The sequence below is a fragment of the Camelus dromedarius genome, chromosome 15 (assembly GCF_036321535.1).
Source record: "Camelus dromedarius isolate mCamDro1 chromosome 15, mCamDro1.pat, whole genome shotgun sequence".
In the NCBI taxonomy this organism is placed as follows: domain Eukaryota; kingdom Metazoa; phylum Chordata; class Mammalia; order Artiodactyla; family Camelidae; genus Camelus; species Camelus dromedarius.
The window spans coordinates 59,990,750-60,013,705 of NC_087450.1; the positions used below are offsets into that span (position 1 = coordinate 59,990,750).

General features: G+C 50.3%; 1 protein-coding gene across 7 annotated transcripts in view; it reads right to left on the minus strand.

The window, feature by feature from the left end:
• The window catches only part of RNF144A (ring finger protein 144A), a 109,400-nt gene extending 86,444 nt beyond the window's left edge, over positions 1 to 22,956 (minus strand). For 3 of the 7 annotated variants that reach the window (XM_010997942.3, XM_031466511.2, XM_010997941.3), the window contains exon 1: positions 2,465 to 2,656. Coding sequence is in view for 2 of the 7 variants with exons in the window: in XM_031466511.2 (XP_031322371.1) it covers positions 2,465 to 2,476 (12 nt within the window). In the remaining 5 variants the exon portion in view is untranslated. Of the gene's footprint in view, positions 1 to 2,464; positions 2,657 to 22,216; positions 22,318 to 22,860 lie in introns of those variants that run through there. The other 4 variants (XM_010997943.3, XM_031466513.2, XM_064494748.1 and 1 more) reach the window with 4 other exon arrangements.

Below are 22,956 nucleotides of genomic sequence, written 5' to 3' on the forward strand. Positions count from 1 at the left end.
CGCCCCTGGCCCGGCCCCTGCCCGGAGCAGCCCTCTCCCCCTGCGGAAAGCGCCTCCTCCGTCCCGAAGCGTCAAGGTACCCACTCCAGAAAATGTGATCCTGGGTTTTGCACATCTTTTCTCTGCCTTTGCTTGGCAATACATTCTAATCCTTTAAACAAAAGATAATACCACACGGTCTCTTTTAATGTATGTTTTGGCCATTTTCCCCAGGTCTGAAGAGCCAGTGAATAGAATTATAATCTGTAGCGAGAAAGAAAAGCTCTCCATGAGCTGGTGCGCTGACAGTAGGAGACCTTTTTAGCCGCATTATTAAAAGGTTTACAAGGAAAGGCTGCAGGCTAAGCCCCTCTGCGCAGAGCTGTGCTGCGAGCCTGTGCGTTCGCAGGCTGCCGGCAGCTTGCAAAGCCCCCCGGCCCACCTTCCAGAGCCCTGCCCAGGGGGCCGCCGTGCACTGGCTTTGCCTGGGCACCACCAACAGGCGTGAGTGAAAGCATTAAAGTTCTTCCCTCGCACGTTTACTACAAGCGGTGGCCACCTCCAGCCAGGGCTCCGACCTCCGGGTGCTCAGCTCCGCCCTCCCTGAGGCCCTGCTCACAGAGCTGCAGAGTGTGAGCGGTCAGTCCCCACCCCACCTCCCCACGAGCCCTGCTAGTTTTAGTGCCTGACGCTGCAGAGAACAAGGGGTGCACGCAGTGGGTTTTAGCAGAAACACCTATAGTCAATATTCATCCATTATTACCTTTTTTTTTTTTTTTTTTGCATCCTTACCATCTGCTGAGATGCTGGGTAGGAATGAATGGATCTGACATGATCCTGCTCTCAGGGAGACCAGACTGGGTAGCAGTCTTTATGCCCACACACTACTCTCTGAGTTATTAAACATAAAAAAAAAAAAAAAAACCCACCACTGTTTGCCACCTGAAGCAAATATATGATGCACTACAGCCTAGGACCAGTCTTCTTGTTGCCCAAGCTTAAGCTCTTCTGGAACCCCAATTTCATTCTAATATAATTTAATCAATCCACCCGTTTATATGAACAGGGCTGCAACATCAGATTGTGAACAAAGGACTCAACTGTTTGGAAACCCTGAGAGCCAAACTGGTGCAAAAATCTGCATTAAAGAAATTATTTTACTCATTTGCTTCTTTCACCAATTATACGTACTTCAATATATAAATGGATCTGATAAGTGAGTTATATGTAAGATTATTCCTTGTTAAATTAGTTCACCAAGCAAAGAACAGCTGGGATCACTAAAATAACAAGGTTTATGAGAAAAAACTGGAGTTAGGGATAATCACTCAAAACCTTTAGGGCTTTGTAAAACACACACACACACATACTATAGATATGTACACACACACACACACACACACACACACGTATGTATACTTAGACACATACAGCAGGACTGCGGAGCCTGCTGAGAGAGCACTGTGGTCAGAACCAGGGCCAAGCACTCCCCCAGCCCCACAGAGCAGCTCGGGTGCAGGTGCACAACAGCAGGAAACTGGACTCAGCCAAAGCCGTGTTTTGTCCGGTGATTAGGAGAGTGGGAGAAAGGGCTGCATTTCAGAAAGAAAAGGACTGAGGACATAAAGGTGGCAGGGAGCACTGAAAAGGAAGTAGGGCTGGCGATCCCGTGGGGATGAAGTATTTCTAAAGACCAGGAGCAAAAGGATTAGGAGCAATGAGGAAGGATGGTGATCAGAGTGGGTACTGGATGTCGGATGTCAGCATAACTGGGTATCGTTCTGGGAACGGGTAGATGACAGAATGCTGCATAGCGTTCTTTGTAAAAGTGAAAACTGGAAAGTGATTTAAATGCCCATCAAGAGGGACACATTGAGTAAATAAGACTTGTCCTCCATACAAGTAAAGGACCTGGACCTATAATTACTGGTATGAAGAGATGTCTAAGATATAACAGCAAATACAAAGGCATAAAATAAGACACTGTATATATCCAATTTGTGAACATACATTTAAGTTATACACACACACACACAATTTTTCTATAAGAATGTAGGAAAGAAAAAACCGGTAAATCTTCCTTATGTACTTGAAGAAATCTCACTCTTCATTTTAGTCCTAATTGAACATTTATTTTTTACTTTCTGCATTTATAACTCTAAGTTTTTAGAACTAAAGATTTTGATGTCGTATATTATCCATAAGATACTAAACATTGAGAGAAAGTAATCATTTTTCTTTGGCCTCACAAAAGGATCTCGTAAGTGGAACATACTGCAGACTCTGAATTACAGTCCCTCCAAAATGTCCCATTGCTTTGCGTTCCAGGCTCCTTGAAGCAAATCCTTAGAGCAGCCTGACTTGGGCACAAGGATTAGAATTAGTGGAGGCTCTTGCTTCTTCCTCTCTCTCCATAATGAATGGGGATTGAGACTCAGCTAATGAGCACAGACTCCAGCTCGCAGAGAGAGATCCTCCCACTTACCTGCAATTCCATACACACGAGGACACAAAAGAGGTCCGAGGGCAATCCTTCTACCTCTTCCCAAGCTTCCGATTTCCAAATCAAGAACTGTCTTTTGGTTGCTGCTGACCTTGCAAGTTCAAGAATTCAAATTCAGAAATTCTAATTCAAGAATCCGTGTGGCTCTCTGTGCGTTTCAGCATTTGCAGCCACAGTAAGTGGAGGTTTTCGTGTGTGTGGCTGTTTGACTCTGCTATGAATAGAGGTCTTGTCCGGCTTCTATAAAGCCATCTCTGTCTACGGGCATTGTACACTAACAGTCCTACACACTGGGGGCCAGAGGGACCCACAGTCATCCCATTAGAGTTGTCCTGAAGCTAGTGATTTCACATTTGTCTTCTCTGGGGGAAAATAAAACACGTTCTTTAGTAATGGAGATATCTGTCAAATTATAGCTATGGAACAGATTCATTGGCTCATTAACTATCAATTAATTAAATGAGTTTCCTTTTCAATTCTCTTGTTGTGATAAAAGGCATTTGGCTAATACCATCATCCTTCTTGAGTCTAAGAAATGACTCATAAAAATGAAGCTAATTCTTAGGCTTAAACTTGCTCACAAAGAGCTGATTGATTTGCCCAACTGGATACTGAACTAGGCACAAATTAAGCCACTTGTTATAGCAGAGGCATTACCGCAGGGGAAAAAAAATAGTTTATTTAGAAAGATGAGATAAAACACACCTCAACTTGAGAGAACTTAGAAATTAATTCCTTTGACTATGTAGCTTTGAAAAGGAATAAGGTAGATTTTTATGTGCTGATAAGGACAAAGCTCCAAATTAAGTAGGAAAAAAGAGCAGTATGCAGCATTTTCCAAAAAAGGAGATGAGGGGACTGGTGTGAAAGTATATGTAAGAAACTGACAGCAGATGCCTCTGGTTCAGGAGACGAACAGCCTGGGGCAGAGGGAAGAAGTGCTTTGTAATGTAAAAGTTTTTGCACTGCTAGGCTTTTGAATTTTTAACGTACTATATGTATTTTTTATTGAGGTGAAATTCACATAATACAAAATTACCCATTTTAAAGTTAACAATTGAGTGCATTGAGTGCATTCACCATGCTGCGCAGGCAGAAATCTATGAAGTTGCAAGGCATTCCCATCGCCCCCAAATAAAACCATCCCCCACCAAGCAGCTGATCTCTACTCCCATCCACTCTGTCCCTGGCAGCCAGAAATCTGCTTCTTGTCCCTGTGGTTTCACCTATTCTAGATATTTCATATAAATGAAATCATACAATCGGTGACCTTTTGTGTCTGGGTTCTTTCTTTTGTACTTCACTTTTAAAAATAGAATTTAAATAAAATATTTCCTGGAAAAATTCCATGCAAGTCATTCATTACATTTTTCAAAATTCTTTGAATGTCTAATATCTGTAAATCAATTATATCAAATCTCATAAATGACAGAAAGATGAAATTTGCCAAGAAAAGATTATCCAGCTAATGATGTTCTGCTTCATAAGGCAAAACCTTATCAGTCTATTGAAGGAAAGTTTGAACATCCACCTTATGCAGAATATCCTGAAAAGTGTCACAAGTAATTGAGACGAAAGAGAAGGTTATTAGGCTCAAAGCTGGTAGGGAACACAGGCTTCGTTCACTTACAGGTTAGAAAGTCAAGGCCCAGACCCACAGAATCGCCCTGCTTCACACTGCAGGCACCTTTGTCTCCATTGGTGCCCTCTTCAGGACCATGGCAGACGCCTTCACGGGGTTTGTCATCAAACAAAGGAGGGTGAGACAGAACAGCACACACTTGAGTGTGGAGACCTGAGGTCTCAGCTCTGACACACAAAGAGCCATCACTCCCATCCTCACAGGGAAGGGCTGCACAAACCCACCCTCAGCAACTTCTTGGCCCCAGTAGAAAACTGACGGCACAGGGCAAACCAAGCCCCTGAAACCTGGGGAGGTGAGGTCAGACAGTCGCAGCCGAGATCTGCTCACCAGAAGGAGAATCCACTGGGGCCTTAACCAACAGGGTCACCTGTGTGGTCACTATCATCAACTGCTGGAGGCTCAGTATGAACCGGCCTGACTGAGAAAGAAACTCTGAGGGGCCATCGTCTTGAGGGGGGTGCACACTCTGGTGGATCTGACCTCCAGGAACCCCACCAGGTTCTCACAGTGAAGGGCCAAGAACATGCATTCCTGGCTCTGGCCAGGGTGGCGGAAGAGGGAAGAGGAACCAATCGAAATGGGCCAGGACGGTCTGCACAACAGAGGCCCGTCCTGCAGGCCTCACCCAACCTGACAAAGGTCAAGGACCCCACTCCAGTCCCTCTCACCTCCCCGTCTCACACAAGGAGGATGAAAATCGCTACGGAACTCTCATGAAGGCCAGAGCCCAGGTACACCAGCCTGCTTAAAGACTGAGGTTTAATCTTGAGAGTACAGAACGGTCCCCTGCCCCTCAACTCACAGCCTCGTTAGAGGGCCCCAGTGCGGTCACGGAGAGTTACAGCTGAGGGGGCAGCAGGAATCAGACACTCTCTAAGGGGGAGCTCCTAGGAAAGTTCTTAGGAAACTCCAAAGACAACAGGGGAAGCAAAAAGTCACAAGAGGAATTTGAAGCCTCTGGCACCTACAGCTTCAGCACACATTAAACACAGCTCGGCTCCTACCAACAGCAACATAAAACCTTACCCGAAAGGCCTTTTACCTCAGTTCCTGCTAACAAGTACATCACGCTCAGCTATGAAGGCAAGAGAATTCACAATCTGAAGAGACAGAACAAACATCAAAACCAGACTCAGACATGACCAGACACTGGGATGATCACACAGGGAACTAAACTAGCTATGGTTAATACATTAAAGGTTCTTTGAGGAGAAGGAGACAAATTGCAAGAGCCAATGGGTTATATAAGCAGAAAGATGGAATTTTTAACAAAGAATCAAAGGAAACCCTAGAAAACAAAACCATCGTGAAGAATGAAGACTGCGTCGGTCAGGCTCATCAACAGAGCAAACACAGCCAGGGGAAAAGCCAGTGAGCCTGAAGATGGGGCAACAGAAAGTTCTCATACTAAAGTGCAAACAGAAAAAACAGAATAAAATTTTAAAAAACTCAGAACAGAACATCCAAGAACTGTAGGACACTTTCAAAATGTATGACATAAGCATAATTAGAATACCAGAGGGAGGAAAAAAGAGAGAACAGAGCAGAAAAATATTTGAAGCAAGAATGGCCGAGAATTTTCCCAAATCACTTACGAAACCATATATTCAGGAAGCTCAGAGAACATCAAGTAGGACAAATACCAAAATATGTACTCCTAGGCATATCATATTCGAAGGTAAAAATCAAAGGCCAAATAAAAATCTCAAAAGAAACCAGAAAGAAAAGAGAAAAAACACTGTACCTGTAGAGAAGCAAGAATAAGAAATTAGATCTAACTTTCTTCAGAAACCAAACAAGCAAGAAGAGAGTGGAGTGAAATATTTAAAGTGTCAAAATTAAAATACCACCAAACTAAAATTCTATTTCCAGGAAAACTGTCCTTCAAAAGTGAAGGAAAAATAAACACCTTCTCAGATAAGCAAAAATTGAAGGAGTCTGTTACCAGTTGTCCCACCTCAAAAGCAATGCAAAGTTCTTCAGAGAGAAAAAAAAATTATGTAAGTCAGAATCTCAAATCAACATAAACACAAGAAAAGAGATTGAGAAGGAATCAATGAAGGCAAGATATAGTATTTCATTTTTCTTTTAATTGATCTAAAAGAAAATATTTAAAGCCAGAACAGTGACGATATATTGGGTGACTACAGAATATGGATAAGGGAAGTGAGTAACAGCAGAGTCACAAGGGAAGAGAGGGGAGAATCAGGAATACTTTGCTAGGCACTTTTACTACATATCAACTGGTATAGCGTTATTTGAAAGTGGATTTAGTTTAGTAAAATATATACATATATATTGCAAATTCTGGAGCAACCACTGAAAGATGTTAAAAACTATACATGATATGCTAATAGAGGAGATAAAATAGAATTATACAAAATACTCAAAACCAGAAAAATCAGAAAAGGAGGAGGGAAAAAAAAGAACAGATGAATAGAAAACAATTTCAAATATGGTAAATATTAATCCAACTATATTAATAATCATTTTAAATGTACCTCATCTAAATACACCAGTCAAAAATTAGAGATTTTCCAAGTGGATAAAAAAGCGAGATTCAACTGTATGCTTTCTAAATAAACCCACTTCAAATAAAAAGATTCAAGTTAAAAACAAAGGGATGGAGAAAGATATTACTTGTTAATGCTAATAAAAAGAAAGCTAGAGTAGCTATGTTAATTTCAAACAAAACAGACTTCAGACCAAGGAAAATTATCAGGGATAAAGAGGAACACCATGCAGTCATAAAGGGGTCAATTCTCCGAGAAACTGGTTCGTATGTGCACCTGACAACATAGTGTCAATATACAGAAGCAAAACCTGACAGACCTGTAAGGAGAAATAGACAAACCCCCTGTTACATTGCAGTTAGAGGTTTCACCACTCCCTTCAGCAACAGGCAGACTCAGCAAGTACACAGTTGACCTGAAGAGCACTGAACAATCAATCTGATTTGCTTGACACATACAATATTCCATCCAACAACAGCTGAATACACACTCCTCTAGTTCACACGGAACACCCTAGGCCATAAAACACACTTGAACACATTGACAAAAACAAAAGGAATCGTACGAAGTATGCTCTCCCATCGCAATGGAATTAAACTGGAAGTCAGTAACAGCAAGACAGCTGGAAAATCCCCAACTATCTGGAGATTCAACAGCACATTTATAAATAACACATGGGCCAAAGAAGAAGTCTGAAGATGAAAATTAAAATATAACTTATCAAGATGAGCAGAATGTGGCAAATACAGTGCTTACAGGGAAATTTATAGCATTAATATATAATATAGCAAATATTCCAGAAGAAGTGAGGCTGCAGGGAAGGGGGCCGGGCACAGCCATTAAAGGAAGGACGCCGCAGTGAGCACCAAGACGGCAGGAGATCCAACTCCCAGTGGACCTTGAGCTTCACTACGCATTCATTGTCACACAACGGCTGCTAAGTGGCACACCCACCGGTGCCATGACAGTTTCAAGACTGACCATAAAAGGTCAAAAAGTGGGTAATGGCTAGATTCCAAAGGCCCAAAAAGTGGGAATCCCCGCCCCTTCCCCACAGTAGTTGGGATAGTCCTCCCATTTGTTAGCATATGAAGTTACCGAGCCCATGAACGCTAGCAACCCCACACCTTGTGGCCAATCTTACTTTCCTAGATGACCCCACGCTCTGAGGCCACCACCTCTAGCCTCTTGAGATGGCCCGGATTCTGCCTGTGGCATGTGTATCTCCTAGGCCTCTCGGTCGCGCTCTCTGTCCTTCGGAGACACCTGCACTCTGTCTGTGGGGTGCATCTCTCTAAGCAAACCCACCTTCACTCAACTATGGCTCACTCTTGAATTCTTTCCTGCGCACAGCCAAGGACCCTCACCTGGCGGGGCGCATCCCAGGGACTCACCCAAGACCTGACCCAAGTCCCAAGACACGACCATTCTGTATCAGAAGAAAGGTCTAAAATCAATCATCCAAGCTTTCTCTTTAGAAAACCAGAGTAAGAAGAGCAACCTGGCCTAAAACAAGCAGGAGAAAAGACACAATAAACACTGGGGCAGAAGTCAATGAACTCATAAACGGAAAAGCAACAGAGAAAAACAAAAACTCAAGAGCTGATTCTTAAAAGACCAATGAGGCTGACAAACACCCAGTTGTGTTAGGTAGGAAGGTAAGTGTGGGCACCGGCAGACAGAGGGCGGAGAGGGAGGATGGCCCGGAAAATGACGTTCTGCCCCACCTCCAGCAAAAAGAAACTTCACTTCTTCTAAATGGGTCCCAGCAAGAAATCGGTTAAAACCCAACAGCCACAACTGACTTCACCGAACGGAACGCAACTCAATGTTCATTATATTTTAATTAAGTGAGGTTTAGCCCATTCCCCTTGGGTTTCTGTGTGTTCACCATGGGGGAGGACACGCACAAAGGGGCCGAACACGACTAAGCACTCCAGGGGCAAGAGCCGTCAATCAAAAGACCATCTCTAAGCGAGGGTCTCAGAGAAAGGGGAGATTCAGAAAACGCCCCTTCTCCCCCTTGGGTCAGCCCGCCTCCCGTTCTTGAAGGCGTATTTTTCCTTTTCTAAGAGTCTTTTAAGATCTTTCGCTACACAACGCACCATCTCCCAACTGTGAACATCCTTCAGGTATGACACGAACTGCGGTCTTCTCCTTTTCAGGGGGTAACAGGCTAAAATTGTGAAGGTTAAGATGAGCACATAAAACTGTGAACAAAAAAGACTGCAAACCGTGTCAGTAAACAAAGAATGCTGAAGCCATCAAGTCATCAGTGGCTGCCACCACCCCCCAGTGAAGACAAGCCTGCAGCCCATCGCCTGCAGCCCGTCCTCTGCAGCCACTCACAGTGGTGCCCTCTGAGGGAACTCTGAATACGAAAGGACAGGACACTGGCCCTAGATATAGCTAGGTGCTTGTCAAAGGAATGAATTCAGTGAGCCTATATGTTTGCTTCCTCCCACACATAGAAAAGCACTAAATTCTTTTAACTTGAGATGCCTGGTTTTCTTTAGTTAACAAGTAATCTTTTAGTGTTCCAACTCCCTGGTCTTTGTTGCAAAGCTCCTCTATATCCCAGCCCATCCCCTACCTCTTCAGAGCAGTCCTTCAGAGCCATCTGAGAGGCTGTCATCTCAGGCTGAGTCCTCAGAATTGTTCACCGAATAAAACATAACTCTTAGCTTTTAGGTTGTGCATTTATTTCAGTTGACAAAACATAAGGGTGTGAGCTTTCAGTAAGAAAGGCAGGTAGGACTAACCTCGGCCCATAGCCTCGTATGTGCTGTATCTGCCAGCCCTGGGGTAGTCTGGGGCATTTTCACCGGAAATTAAAAGGCAAAATAGCAATCAAAAGAGAAAAATAGGAGGGAGAGTATAGCTCAGTGGCAAAGTGTGTGCCTAGCATGCGTGAGGTCCTGGGTTCAATCCCTGGTACCGCCATCAAGAAAATAAATAAATAAACCTAAACACCCCCCCACCCCAATTAAAAAGAGAGAGAGAGAGAGAGAGAGAAATAAGGGAAGGAAGAAACATGGCACAGTTTCATTTAGGCTGTTCTAAACAGAAACAGCTGAAAAGCTAGAGACAATACCAGCCCTGATGGGTCTAATACTTTCCATTTTTGTGGACCAGGAAGGCAGTATTTTCTTCAGGTGGGATGTGCTTCTGAGATGGAATTTGAGCGCATTAGGCAGTATTTGTCCCAGTTCCCAGAGCCCTCACCTCTTCCTCATGCCTCACACCTGTCTGCCCCCCTCCCTGTGGAATTCCTAAAGAGTTACATGTGGATCTGCCCTCTGGCTAGGATTTAAATGTTTTTCTTTAAATGTTCTCTTTTGCGACGCAGGTGATCTTCAGAGGAGACCTGAAAAAGCAGCAGCCCTGGGAACATTTACAGCGAGGTTAAGGGTCTTTGCAGAAGTTTCTGATGGGACATGAAGTCCGGGGAAGGACTGTGGCTGCTGTCCCCGTGGTCCTGCTCCATCAGGCGCAGGTAGTGACCACAACCACAGGGGCACGGGGAGCCTGGACTTCGAGGGGCCACAGTGTCATGGTTATGACATCAACTGTCACTGCGCAGGTGCAGGGACGTGAGCTAGAAGCGGGCCTGAAAAAGCACCCCTGCAGGAAAAAGGTCTGCGTTTGCACCTCTTTGTCTTGTTTAACTAACAGACGGGTGTCTCCTGATTGACCCTCATGTCTCTTCTAGCCCCTGCAGCAAATCGTCCACTTGAGATGCAGGGTTATTTGCTAAATACCTATTTGTCGTGGATGAAACAATCAAATGTGTTCTTGGAGGGAGCAGAATGTACAGTTAAACACATTTTTAACTGGATATAATTTATTTCACTATAAAATTATATAGCACCACAATTTTTAAAAATCAAAAATAGAAAAAAAAAAAGTCACAGTCCTTGTGAGTTACGATTCCTTTCCCCAGGATATTGTCCACATCTGTACATATTTTGTGCATCCATTTCAGTCTCATAATTAAGACATTTTCCCACTTTCCCACTTTCTCCCATTTTTTTCTTTTTTTTTTTAAATGAAAAAGTTCCCTGTAACGCCTCACCTCACCCAACACAAGAGTGATTTTCATTTTTACAAAGGGCTTTTAACACAATCTCCAAAAATCTTAACTGAGTTAGAGCAGAATATTTACTTAACCGCATTGAGATGTTTTCCTTTGGGGCTGTTATTTAAAACAAACAAACAAACAAACGAAGAGGAGCATTTGTGCTACAAAGCACTTCTTTTCCTCTACATTTAGTATCGTGTCTTTGAGCAAAATTCTCCGAAGTGCAACCATCTGAAGTAATCATGCAGTTGCAAATAAAAATCATGCATTTATCTCTAAGCCATCCCTTCCCCCAGCTCAGGCCTAGAAATTCATTCCTCCTGCTGAGGCAACATGATTTATATTTAAATACTTCCTGTTCTGCAACAACGGCCCACTTCATCATCAGGGCGAACGTTCTCTAAGAAATTTTCTTTTAATTTGAAAAATTTTAAACCCAGACATTCTTTCTCTTACCACTCAAGGTATTTATTACCATCTAATAGTGGATATACTATAACTAGACTGATTTCTAGATAAGCAGTGTGATGGGGTAAGATACACAGAGTCCACGTCAGGAGAAATCCCTGGGGAATTTCAACTAAAATCACAGAAACTCCATTTGCAGTTTCCGGATGGGTTGTTTTTATTAGCAGCTCAGCTAAGGGTTTTTGTCATTTGGGGTCAGTTTATAAATGTCAGTGGTTTTAAAAACCACCATATGGTAGTGTTTCAGAAAAAAGAAAAAAGAAAGGAAAGGACAGGGGAGGGGAGGGGAGGAGAGGAGAGGAGAGGAAAGGAAAGGATAGGATAGGATAGGAAAAGAAAAGAAAACCCTAAACCTTCAGGCAGGAGCGTCACGCCCTTTATTTAATAATTTTTTTTTAATGTACTGAGTTCAGCTGAAAGTTTAACACACTGATGCTGCCTGTACCAGGCGCCGTGCAGGGAATTCAAAATGGGTGACGAGTGACAGGAAAAAAAAAAAAAGTAGGGGGAGCATATAGCTCAGGCGTAGAGCGTGTGCTTGGTGTACACAAGGTCCTGGTTTCAACCCTCAGTGTGTCCCTTAAGGGGGAAAAACAAAAAGAAATGTCATAATTTAATTATGGGGGAGGGTACAGCTCAGTGGTAGAGCACATTCTTAGCAAGAACGAGGTCCTGGGTTCAATCCCCAGTGCCTCTATTAACATAAACAAACAAACAAACAAGTAAATAAACCTGATTACCTCCCTCCAAAAGAAACAAAAAAGAAAAGAAAAATCTTGAAAGGCAGAGCTTAATTTAACTCAGGGATGTTTTACTTACGAAGAACTCACAGCGAATCATGCCAAACACTCAAAAGCACCGTCATTTTGGGTTAAATCTAATTTCTGTATAACTGTGCCTGACTCTAAGCTGACTAAGTGACAGTTACATTTTGTTGACTGACACGATCCATATGTTACTATCAATTCAGTTTTTTTTTTTAATACATTAAAGCTAACACTTGTTTCCAGGGTTTTAAAATACTCAATTTTGCAAAGCTCACAGTCCCTTGGTAGGCACCGTGCCTGCTGCGTCCAGGAGTAAAAGGATGCTGACTCAATTCCACGCCATCCACAAAATGCCAGGGCAGTTCAGGGACACGATGGGGTCTGAAGGGGCCACGCAGAGCTCCCAGGAACCGGCAGGAAGAAGAGCAGCAGGATGACCCCAGGAGAAGGCACGGTGCCCCGTCAGGAATGCAGAAATGCGCCTGGGATGCAGGAAGAAGCAGGTGATGCGGGGGCAGGGTACCCTGGGATGCCCTGTGATGGCAGGAAGTGCAGCCGGCCAGGGACAGCAGGCCAGAGAACAGAAAGGGCCCGAAAGAAATACATCTAAAAATGCAGAAGAAAAGAGTGGGCGGCTCTGACAGCAGGGATGCAAACAAGGAAGGCGCCTCAGCCAGGAAAGAGGGGCACAGCGTTCAGGAGGTCAGCTGGAGAGGGACCCCTGGGGCGGGGCTGGCCGGCCGGAGGAGACACCCTCCAGGATTCCTGGTCAAGACCTGCGGACTCAGGCCGGGGGCAGGTGGCAGGACTCCCAAAGCAGGGCATACGGGTGGGAGAGGATGCTCGCAACCCGTCTCCCTCAGGCACCGGGCGGTGGAAGCCTGGTGGATGCACTTGACCTGATCCTTGATGAGGGGCAGCGAGAAGCCAGTGTTCGAGGGCAGACGGGGTGGACGCCGTGAGACAGGTGGACTTAGGAGGGCCTGCAGCAATTAACTGGAGGCAGAGGTGAAACTCAGTGCAGACTCCAATGATCTAGGAGTTCTGTAAAGAAAAACGTTCAGTCACCCAAGCCGAACCCCTCATCTTACATATGAAACATCGAAGTCCAAGGACTTGCATCTGAGTTGATACAGAAAGGAGTCAGTAGGATGGTCGGATCTGAATGACACAAGCTGCAGAGAAGAGGCTGGCCGAGCTGGGCGGGAACGTCCAGCATCCACGACTGAACTCAAGTGGGAACCGCCCAGCAACCGTGAACTCGGCACAAGTCGGGCCCAGCCCCGCTCCTGGGCGGCCCGCCGTGGGGCCGGGCTGCGGAAGGGGGCAGGGCTGGGCACAAGGCCTGTTAACCACGAAACAAAGGCACCTCTCCAAGCCCCTTCAGACCAGCAGCCCGAGGAAGTAAAAGGGGAGATGCTTCTGTAATTTTACATCTTCAGGTGTCCACATTAAAAAAAAGAAAAAGAAAAAGAAGCAAGGGAAGTTAATTTTAGTAATGTATTTTATTTAACTCAGTATAGCCAAACTGAAATCACTTCAACATGTAATCAACTTAAACATTATTAATTAATAATGCACTCGACTTTTCACACTAGATCTTGGACACCAGATGCTTTCCACACTCATGGCATCGCTCGCCTGGGACTGGCCCCAGTTCAAGGGCTCAACAGCCACAGGGGGTCAGGGGCTACTGCCCGGACAGCCCAGCCCTCCATCCCCACCGCCCTCGACCTGCCTGCATTTGGCTTGCAACTGGTGTACCGGGAAGAGGTCCTGCCCTCCCCAGATGTACTCGGCCCCAGAGAGAGAGGCCTTATCTGTGAGGCCTCAGGACACGGCCCGTGGCCTCTGCCCCGAGGCCCCCTCGGCCAGCAAACAAGGAAGGAAGGCTGGACCAGCCGCACGTGGCTGGGGACCGGGCGAAAACAAGGTCACTATCCAGGAAGTGTGGCTCTGGGCCAACGGGGAAGAACCCTAGGAGCGATTAAAGTATTAACAGATAAGAAGTGTTCCCCTGGCCACGCTGCCGCAGGAAGGGCGCCTCGCTCTACAGACAAGCCGAAAACATTTCCTTCTGAGCCTTAGTCACACTTGCACACTCAAGGGCCCAGTACCTGGCCGAGCGCAGGGGCTCAGGAAATGTCAAAAAGCAGGCACCTTAAGCTGGAGCTATTTCACAAGCAGGAGGAGCGAAGAGTAAGCAGTGTTGCTGGATGGAAATTCCTGCGTGTCTCCACGGGTTGTTTTCACAGGAGTTTTTACTGTAAACTTGCAAAAGTTTCAGTGGTCGGCACCTGTCCTGGTGATTACACAACACCGTATTACCTACCTGGTTCTAGAAAAGCCTCACCGGCCCCTCCCCGCCCTCTCTCCACGCCCTCCCCTGCCCTGTCTACTCCTTAATCTGCCCTTGAACCCCCAGCACCGAAGAGGTTTCGCCAAGTGAATGAATGAAGTGAACAAAAAGGAAGAATGAATGAATGAGATTGTTTCTGGACTCGAATGACTTTGAAGGGAAGGGGTGCCCGTTAAGTTCAGTAAATATTTCCTGAGCACCTACTATGTGCCAGGCACCAGGCCAGGTGCCAGCAGGGTACAGAAACGAATGAGACAGGATGGTGATTTCCCACCCTCACTGCACCCAAAACACAGGTATTCATGGGAGAGCCAGGTGCGCCGGCCCTGCACCCGTGAGACACCAAGGGTGCTTGAGCCCGAGCCCATTGGTCTGCACGTCAACCCTGTGGAGTCTTGCCTTTCAAAGAAGAGCAGGTAAGAGAAGCAGATAATTCAACGCTCACGGCAGGACGGGGCAGCTACAGAGGAGGCCCTGGGGTCTGAGAACAGCACGGAGCAGCTGAACCAAGGCCAGCACCCTGTGCCTTCTGTGCCCCATCACTGAGGACACAGAGGCCGTTCTGCTGCTGGCCGGACACACAGTAACATACTAGTGCACACAAACACGCACCACGTGGCACTGGGAGACACGGGTCATGGGCTGAAGTGTGAACTCCCAGCGCCCGGTGTCTGGGAATGTGACCGTATCAGGGAGTCTGACAATGACCACGTCATGATCCGCACAGCAGTTCACCCAGTATGACTGGTGACGAGCCCCGTTTGCCTATCTTAACCCATCCAGACTTCCCTAACAAAAATCTCGTAGACTGGGGGGCTTATAAACAACAAACATGTATTTCTCACAGCTCTGGAGGCTGGGAGACTAAGATCAAAGATCAATGTGTGTGGCGAGGGCGCTCTCTGGGGCCTGCTTTTTGAGGGCACCAGTCCCGTCTGTAAGGGCCCCGCCCTCATGGCCTCATCTCACCCTGTCACCTCCACCTCCTAGCAACATCACACCGGGGTTAGGGCTCAACCCGTGACATCAGAGGGACGCAAACCCTGGGTGTATAGCATCGCCCCTCTGCCTGAGGACAAGAGAGACGTTAGGAGGGTGTCATCGAGCAAGGCTGGGACGAGGGGGTAAGATACACCCTGAAAGAGAGGCAATTCCTTAGGGCCCCACAAGCCGAAAGAATAAAGATATCTTCTTCTTTCTACTCCATCCAGCCCACCCACCACTCTGCCTCCTACAGCCAGACCCTCAGTGCTCAGGGCCCCTGGCCAGTGCTTCGCCGAGACATAAAGAAGAAACTGCCAACTGTGGCCCCGGCAGGGAGAGCCGGCTCTGCCTCAGCCACACCAGGATGGGGACCGCCCCGCCCCTGCCACGTGATCAGGAAGAAATGCAGTTTTTGCCAACAAGCTCGGGCCCCGAGGTGCCCGCTCTGCGGGTCTTCCCAGCCCTTCCCATCCCGTCGTCCTCACGCTGTAAGCGCTGAGCGGCAGTCGGGCTGTCAGGAAAAGTTAGTTTATGGGACTGTTTTGTTTCTCTTCCTTCTCCATGGCACAGCCAACGGCCAGCCTCCCAGGGGCCCTGCAAGTCTGTGCGCTTCCCAGAGCAAAGCTGCTCCTGGAACACACGCCCCGCAAGACGCTTCTGAATGCGCGCTGGCGCCGTGGGCCAAAGGAGGGGGTCAGGCAGTCAAGGCAGACACCCCGGAGGCAGAGCTCGCTCACCACCAGGGACTAGCCCTCACGCTGCTCAGAGCACCTCCAACGGTGGCTGTGCTCCCACGGCGATCGATGGCCCCCTCTGCGTGCACCTGGCAAACACTCCTTCCAGGACCTCCGACCACCTCCTTACCTGGAACACCTCTGTCTTTCATGAGAAAGAGTCAAACTCGAAAGTCAGATGGAGTCTGGTGACCAGCCCCAGCTCCCCGGCACCCTCAAGAACAGATTCTCTGGGCCCAAATGTTCGCCCCCTTCCGCCAGCACAGAGCACCCTCTTCCCCACTGTCCCCCATCTCCAGTGTCTACCCAGCTTCTCTCCAGTCTCCACCAGTCACTCCCTCACCTGGTGGGTACATGCTGGCCCTGGGGCATCACTATCCCCTCACAGAGCCTCCCTGCTGGACCATGAGCACTGCCGGGTGAGGCCCACTTCTCAGGCCTCGTCCTCCCCTGCATCAGAGCTCACGCCGCCGGGCCCCCCCAGGTAGCCCAAGCAAGACTCACCACCGCCTGACTCTGGGACTGGGCTGTCTGCTGTCTACACCGCCAGGGGACCCAAGACTGTCAAGCCCGCCCCACTACATCCCAGGCTGCCAGGCCCACGTGCGGGGTCTTTCCTTCCAACACAAGCCAACACCCCCTTCTACTTCTGCTCACAGTCCTGTGGTGTCCGGCTCTGTAGCCTGACCCCCCCAGAGAGAGAGCACCCCTGCATTTGCTCAGATCTTGCTAGAGAACAGAATGCGAACCCTGATCCCATCTCCTCATTGATAACCTGCCCCAGGGTCCCTTCTGAACCAGGTTTCTCTACCTTGGATTCACTCGGGCAAAAATGCATTTAGAAAGAGCATGCTAGGTACTAAGGGAATGCAAAGAACGAAAAAGTTCCTCCCTAGAAGGGCTTTTAATTTAGTACGAGAAATGACGTAGTTATGTCAAAATTAGAGAGATTTCAGTGCAATTATAGATTCTGAAAAAAAAGTTGCAGTGGAAGCACGTAGTAGAGGAAAGGATCCCCAGCCCGTGGGTGAGAGCTCAGGGCTGGAAGGAGGGGGCCTGGCTGGGGCCCTCGGTCTGCAGCTCTGTCCTCTCTGCTCCGCGCCTGCATTGCCTCATCCGTCAGAAGCCAGTGCTGGAAAAGTCGGCCTCCACACCCCTCCCACGTTAATGATCCCAGAGCTTTAAGAAAAAGTCAACATGTGTGCCGAGTCTGGAAGGATCATTAGGAACCTGGCACATGGAGGTGGTGGGAGAACGTTCTGGGGCTCATGTGTGGAGGCTGCAGAGAGATCAGAGCTGGAGAGACAGGGTGGAACCAAGTCAGGAAAAACCTGGAAAGCTCAGCTGGGGGCACACTCGTGACTTAACAGGCAATGGTGTCCCAGCAGGAAATGGCAAGAGGTCAGTGGCGAGCAGGGGAGAGACACCACTGGGACCAACGCAAAGTGTCCCAGGAAAGATACACAAGATCTCCATGATTCTCCTTAAGACACTGTTCAACTTGGGGTGGAAGAGGTCCCTAACACGAGGTCTGCACACTTCCCAACCACAAGCGGGGAGAGAAAACAGCCTCTCTGACCAGCAGGTCCTTCCTGCAGGAAGCGTGGGCAAGCCTCACCAGGGAGGGGGCGGCAGGGGGTGGCCAGCGGTGCTGTTCTGGAACTCGGGAGAGCCTGCGGACAAGCCAACCACAGGGCGCAAGCGGACGGGACTCATACACCACCCACCGCTGGCCAGGTAACAGGTCCGGGAGGCAGGCAGGACATAAAGGGACTGCCCCAGGCTGCCTGCATGGCTGGTGGGTCAGTGCAAGTCCAGACGCATTCTCTTCTCCTCTGATGTGGTGGGCACAGCCCCGCCTCCCTCCAGATAACCTTAAGACACTGCCACCGCAACATCAAATGTGCCCAGTTTCAAAGCACTGTTTGAAAACTGGCGCTTGGGAAGCCAACAAATGTCTCAGGAAAATCACGCTGCAGGAAGCGTTCGAGGACAGACACAAAGCCCTGTTTAACCAATAACCAGCATGAGAGACAGAGTCAGTGTCTGCCATCTGGGTTTGGAACCCTCTTCTGCCCGGCCAGGTCTGCCCAGGCTCCGGCCCGCAGAGCCCTGCCATCCGTGCTGGGGCTCACTTCCAGCTCAGCTCGGAGGCTCCCCCCTGCCGCCCAGCTACGATCACCTGGGGCATCGCGGCAAACTTACTCGGTGCCCCTGAAGTCAGAGGACGGCAATCGTGGGTCATAAAAACCGTGGTGGTTGCCGGATTCCTCCTCATCTTCCCTGAACCCTCTCTCTTCCACCAAGCAAACTGGGGGCGGAGAGGGGAAAGGAGGGAAGATTTCTAGGACAGAGCCCCCAAAACCCAAGAATGAAAGTCACCACGTCGGCGGGACCATCCAGAAGATTCCAGAAATGGAAGCAACGTGCTATCTCTGGGAGGCTGGGTTTGAATGGCGTTCAGAGAGAGCCAGGCCACCCTCCAACACAACAGGGGCAGGCCTGGCCCAGACCAACGGTGCTGGCTGTCAGTTCCCAGGTCCCGAATTTGACCCTGACTGTCTAATTTGCCTGGATAACTGGGACACATCCTTCAAGTCCCAGTCCGGCATCACTGGATCCCGCGGGCAGGCTCCTCGCCATGCCCCACTGCATGGCGCACACCAGCCCCAGTGCTAGAACAATTTGTGACTTTCTCCCCCAAGACCGTAGCCTCCTCCAGGTCACAGAATATCTCCTTTTCCACAGGACTCTGGGTCCCCGCCAGCTTCAACATGTGCCACGTGCCAGGCCTTGACACCATAACTGCTCCTCCTCTCCTCCTCTGTAGGTCGGGGACAGTACCGACGCCTGTCCTGGGGGCTGCATGAGAACTGGGTCCTCCGTAGCGCGCACAGCACTTCCTCCCGGCACCTGGTGATGGGAAACACTACCTGGGCACCCATTGTTTCCTGGCTCCCCAGAGCTGAAGTCCGGGAGACTACAATAAACACGCAGGCTGGCATGCCTCCTATGCCATCCAGGAACTTATTCTTTGTGACACTGCAGCCAGCTTGTCAGCTTAGAGGAAGCCCTGCTCTCTGCGTCTGTGGGCCATTCAGGAAACACAATCCAGCTCAGGCTTTATATTCCAGGAAAGAAGGAAGATGCAGCTTTTATCACCCAGGAACCGCCCTTTTCAAAGCCTCATCTCTCATCATCTTTGAGGAAAGCCATTGTAAAAATTAAAAAAAAAAAATTCTTCTTGCAAATAGCCTTAAAAATGGTTGCACTGGTGAGCAGCCCTGCAGTATTGATTTTCCTGGAAAAGACCTTTAAAGCAGCACATTTTTCTTTCTGGATCTTGGAAACCACTTAGGCCAACACCTTAGTTTCGCTGTCGAAGGAACTGGGGCCACGCAAGGAGGTCAGGACACTTGCCCAAGGTCACAGATCTGGGTCAGAGAGCTGCACAAGCTCTGTCCTCCCGCCCAAGTCCCCAGCAGGTCTGGGGACAGTTGCTTCAATTTACTTTCTCCATCTAATTAAGAAAAGGTATTCATGTGTGTCCATAATGCAGAAACCAAGGAGAGAGGAGACTGGCTCCAGAAATGATTACCTCAAATGACTTTTCTAGTCTTAAAGGAAAGAGAAGAGCCTTCAACTTAGTTCTCGGATCTCCCAGGCAGGAAACTACCCAAGTGAACACAGGAAGGTCCATCTCCCTCAGAGGCACTTCATTCTTTTCACAGCCCCTCGGCTGCGGCTGCTATTCCACAGCCCAGGGGTCCAAGGGAGGTCCTTGCTGGGCCACATGCCCTGGAAGAGTCTGAGGCCTCCGCACATCACTGATCCCCAGGGCAGCTGACCCGTCTCCATCCTCCCGAGTTCAAGTGTGGAGCAAGAGAACAGCAGACTGTCCAGAGAGCTGATGCCACAGCCTTCTGTGTGGCTGGGGTCCCGGACCCTCCCCTCCGAGTCTACAATGTCCCAGTGTCCTCACAGTCCCAAAGGGCAGGCTGGGCTGGGGATCCGTGATGCCATCCAGCTCTGTGGCTCTCAGCCTACGTGACAGACGGGCAGACCTCCTCCTGTCTCTGTACCAAAGGGAAAGGCTCCCAAGAGGGAAGGGAAATTTGAACAAAAGGCAGTGGGGCCAAATTATGAACCACAGTGGAAAAAACAGGCCACGTGCCTCCTAGCTCCAGGCCCTGCCGCTGTGTGGCTCTGGGCACGCTCAAGCGCTGGATGCCAGCGGCTTCAGCTGAAGGGTGTGAGGTCCCTTCCAAGTCCCAAAGCACACTGAGTCCCCGCGACAAGCCCTGCGCTCAGGTAAAGAGGTGGGGGCAGCGACTACACACGATCAAGCCGAGGGCCCTGGAACACTTTTGTAAAACGCGGATGTGAAAGCTCTCTTGTGGTCTTCAGACCCCCACCTGCATGGCGCAGGGCGTCCGCACGATTCATCCGCTGGCTGAAGCTCCGCCCCCAGCACCTGAGTTCACCCTCAACGGTTCCCCTTCCCCCATCAGTGCCATCCGGGCAGTGACATTTGAAGCAGTGACATTTGAACCAGAGTTTCTTCAAACAAACTTCCAAACTCCAATTTGCTGGATCTGGAAAACTCCCCTTCCGTTAAAATTAGGTCATTTGCATCGTGTTTTTCCTGAGGTTCTCCAGGCCTCAGATAAGGGGTCCAGGTGGGAGCCCCTGCTGGGGGCCGAAGACCACACATCTCACACTGGAACCCCTCAACGCAGCCTTCATCACTCTAAAGCAGGGCCCAGCTCATTTTCTTCCTCCAAAACCATCAACAGCTCCCACTGCCACAGGATCAAGACCTAAGTCGGCCTGGAATTCCAATTTTCAAGATCGACTCTCACCTGATCATTCTAGTCATAATTCGTTTGCACTCTTTACAAAATAATCAAAACAAAAATCGAAAAGTTGCCAGGAAACTGCAGAAGACCAGGTCCCCATTCTCCGTACCAGGGCCAGGCGCACACTCACTGGAGCACGTGGGCTGCAGGCCCGTGGGAAAGCTCCGAGCAGGCCCCTTGTGTTCCCTCCCCCTCCCTCTGCCCCGCTGCTCCCTCTGGCCTGGGGCCCTTCCTGCCACCCTGAGCCCGCCCCACCTGCAAGCTTTGACTAAACATCCCTCCTCACACACCCGCCTCTCCTCTCTGGCCTCTCCCGCCAGGGAACTCCCACAGCTCCAAGGCTCTGGACCACCTCGTTTTCAGCCTCACACTTTACTTGTCAGCACAGCTTATCTGCGGGCTGCCCCTCCAGCCAGATTCACTGGAACGTGTCCTTGTTGGATTCCCAGGCCCCACTCCTAGGACAGGGCTTCCTGCCCACAGCTGTTCAGAATTAGGTGTGGGGTCGGTCGGCGCAGGGACCAGGCTCCCCTCCACTTCCAGGGCAGGAGCCACCGGAACACCCCCGGGGCCTTATCTAACTCTCTCCCTTACCCGGCCTGCCATAGGCCTGGCACAAAGCAAGCTTGGGATATCCGTTGAGGGGGCTTTTTAGTATTATTATGCACCGGGCAAAGGGCAGGGAGAAAGAACTTCGGAGAGACCACCTTGAGCTCTGTCTAGGGAGATCCTCAGGGTGCAGTTAAGTAACGCTTTCCTCCCCGAGACCCCGAGCCTCCAGGCTTGCCTGAACCATTACAGCCGGGCGCCCAGGATGGTGCCCAGGAGCCGGGGAGCCACTGCTGGAAGGTCGGGTGAGGAGACCCGCAAGGAACTTTCGGCGCGCCCCTCGGGAGGGGAAGGCGTGCAGGGAGGGAGGCGGGCGGTCTCAGTCGTCACTGGGCGCTGGGATGTGCATCGCAGAGGACGTGGGGCACCGGCCCACTCGGGCCGGGCTGACCTTCCCCCCGCCTCCCCGTGGCCCCGCGGGTCGCCCTTGCCAGACAACGTCCACCGCGACTGTCACACGGCCCCCAACCCGGAGCCGCCCCCGGCCACCCTACCGGCTGGAGCGCAGGGACGCGGCGCTGCGGACCCCTGGGGCCGGGGAAGCGGGCTCCGGATCCCCAAGGGGCCGCGGCACCGGAGCCACCGAGGGGCAGGGCCAGCGTGGCGACCTCGGCCGGATCCCGCCATCGCCCCCGCCCGACCCCACCCCCCATCGGGTGCCTCGGCCGCGCCCGGCTCCGGGGAGGCCGACACAAAGGGGACGCGCGTCACCCACCTGGTCCCGCGCGGCCGGGGGCCGCCGCTGCTGCTCGCCGCGGGCGGGGCTCCGAGCGCGGCGCCGAGGTCCGCTGTGCAGGCCGGGTGTCCGCGCCGCGCGTCCGCCGCCCGCGCCGCCCCGCCCGGCGCCGCCCTCGATTCCCGGCCGCCCTCCAGCCGGGGCGCACCGCCCGCGGGGGGAGAGTGGGCGGCGGCGCCGAGCGGCACAAAGACGCGGGGCGCTGAGGCGCGGCCCGAGCGCAGCGCCCCCTGCCGCCCGCCCTCGGCCGCGCAGGCCCGCCGAGACGCCCGCTCACCCGGGGCCACCCGGACCCCACGCCGCCCAGCGGAGCACGAGGTGCCTCGTCGCGGGGCGGCCAGAAGACGGTCCCTGATACCAACACTCTGCGGCTAAAAGCTCAGCAAGCTGGGGACGAAACGGTGACCCCAGAGCACTTTTAGCCAGCGCGCGGATGGAGGGCGCCTTGGGCTGGGCCAGCGGGGCCAGGACTCACTCCAGCCACGGACCAGGTGTTGGGGGCGGGGGGGGGGGGCTTCCCGGAACCTCCGCTGGATGCCCTGCCGTGTGAGGACCTGGTGATGAAGGCTGAAGGCCTTTCTACGCCAGCGTCACGTGAACTGTCTCTCCATCCCACTGCCTACCTGACGGCTTTGACGGATGGAAGCGAGGAGGCGACTTGTCTGATCCCTCTGTTCTGTGGATTCCCGAGATCCAGGCACACCCAGATACTTCCTATT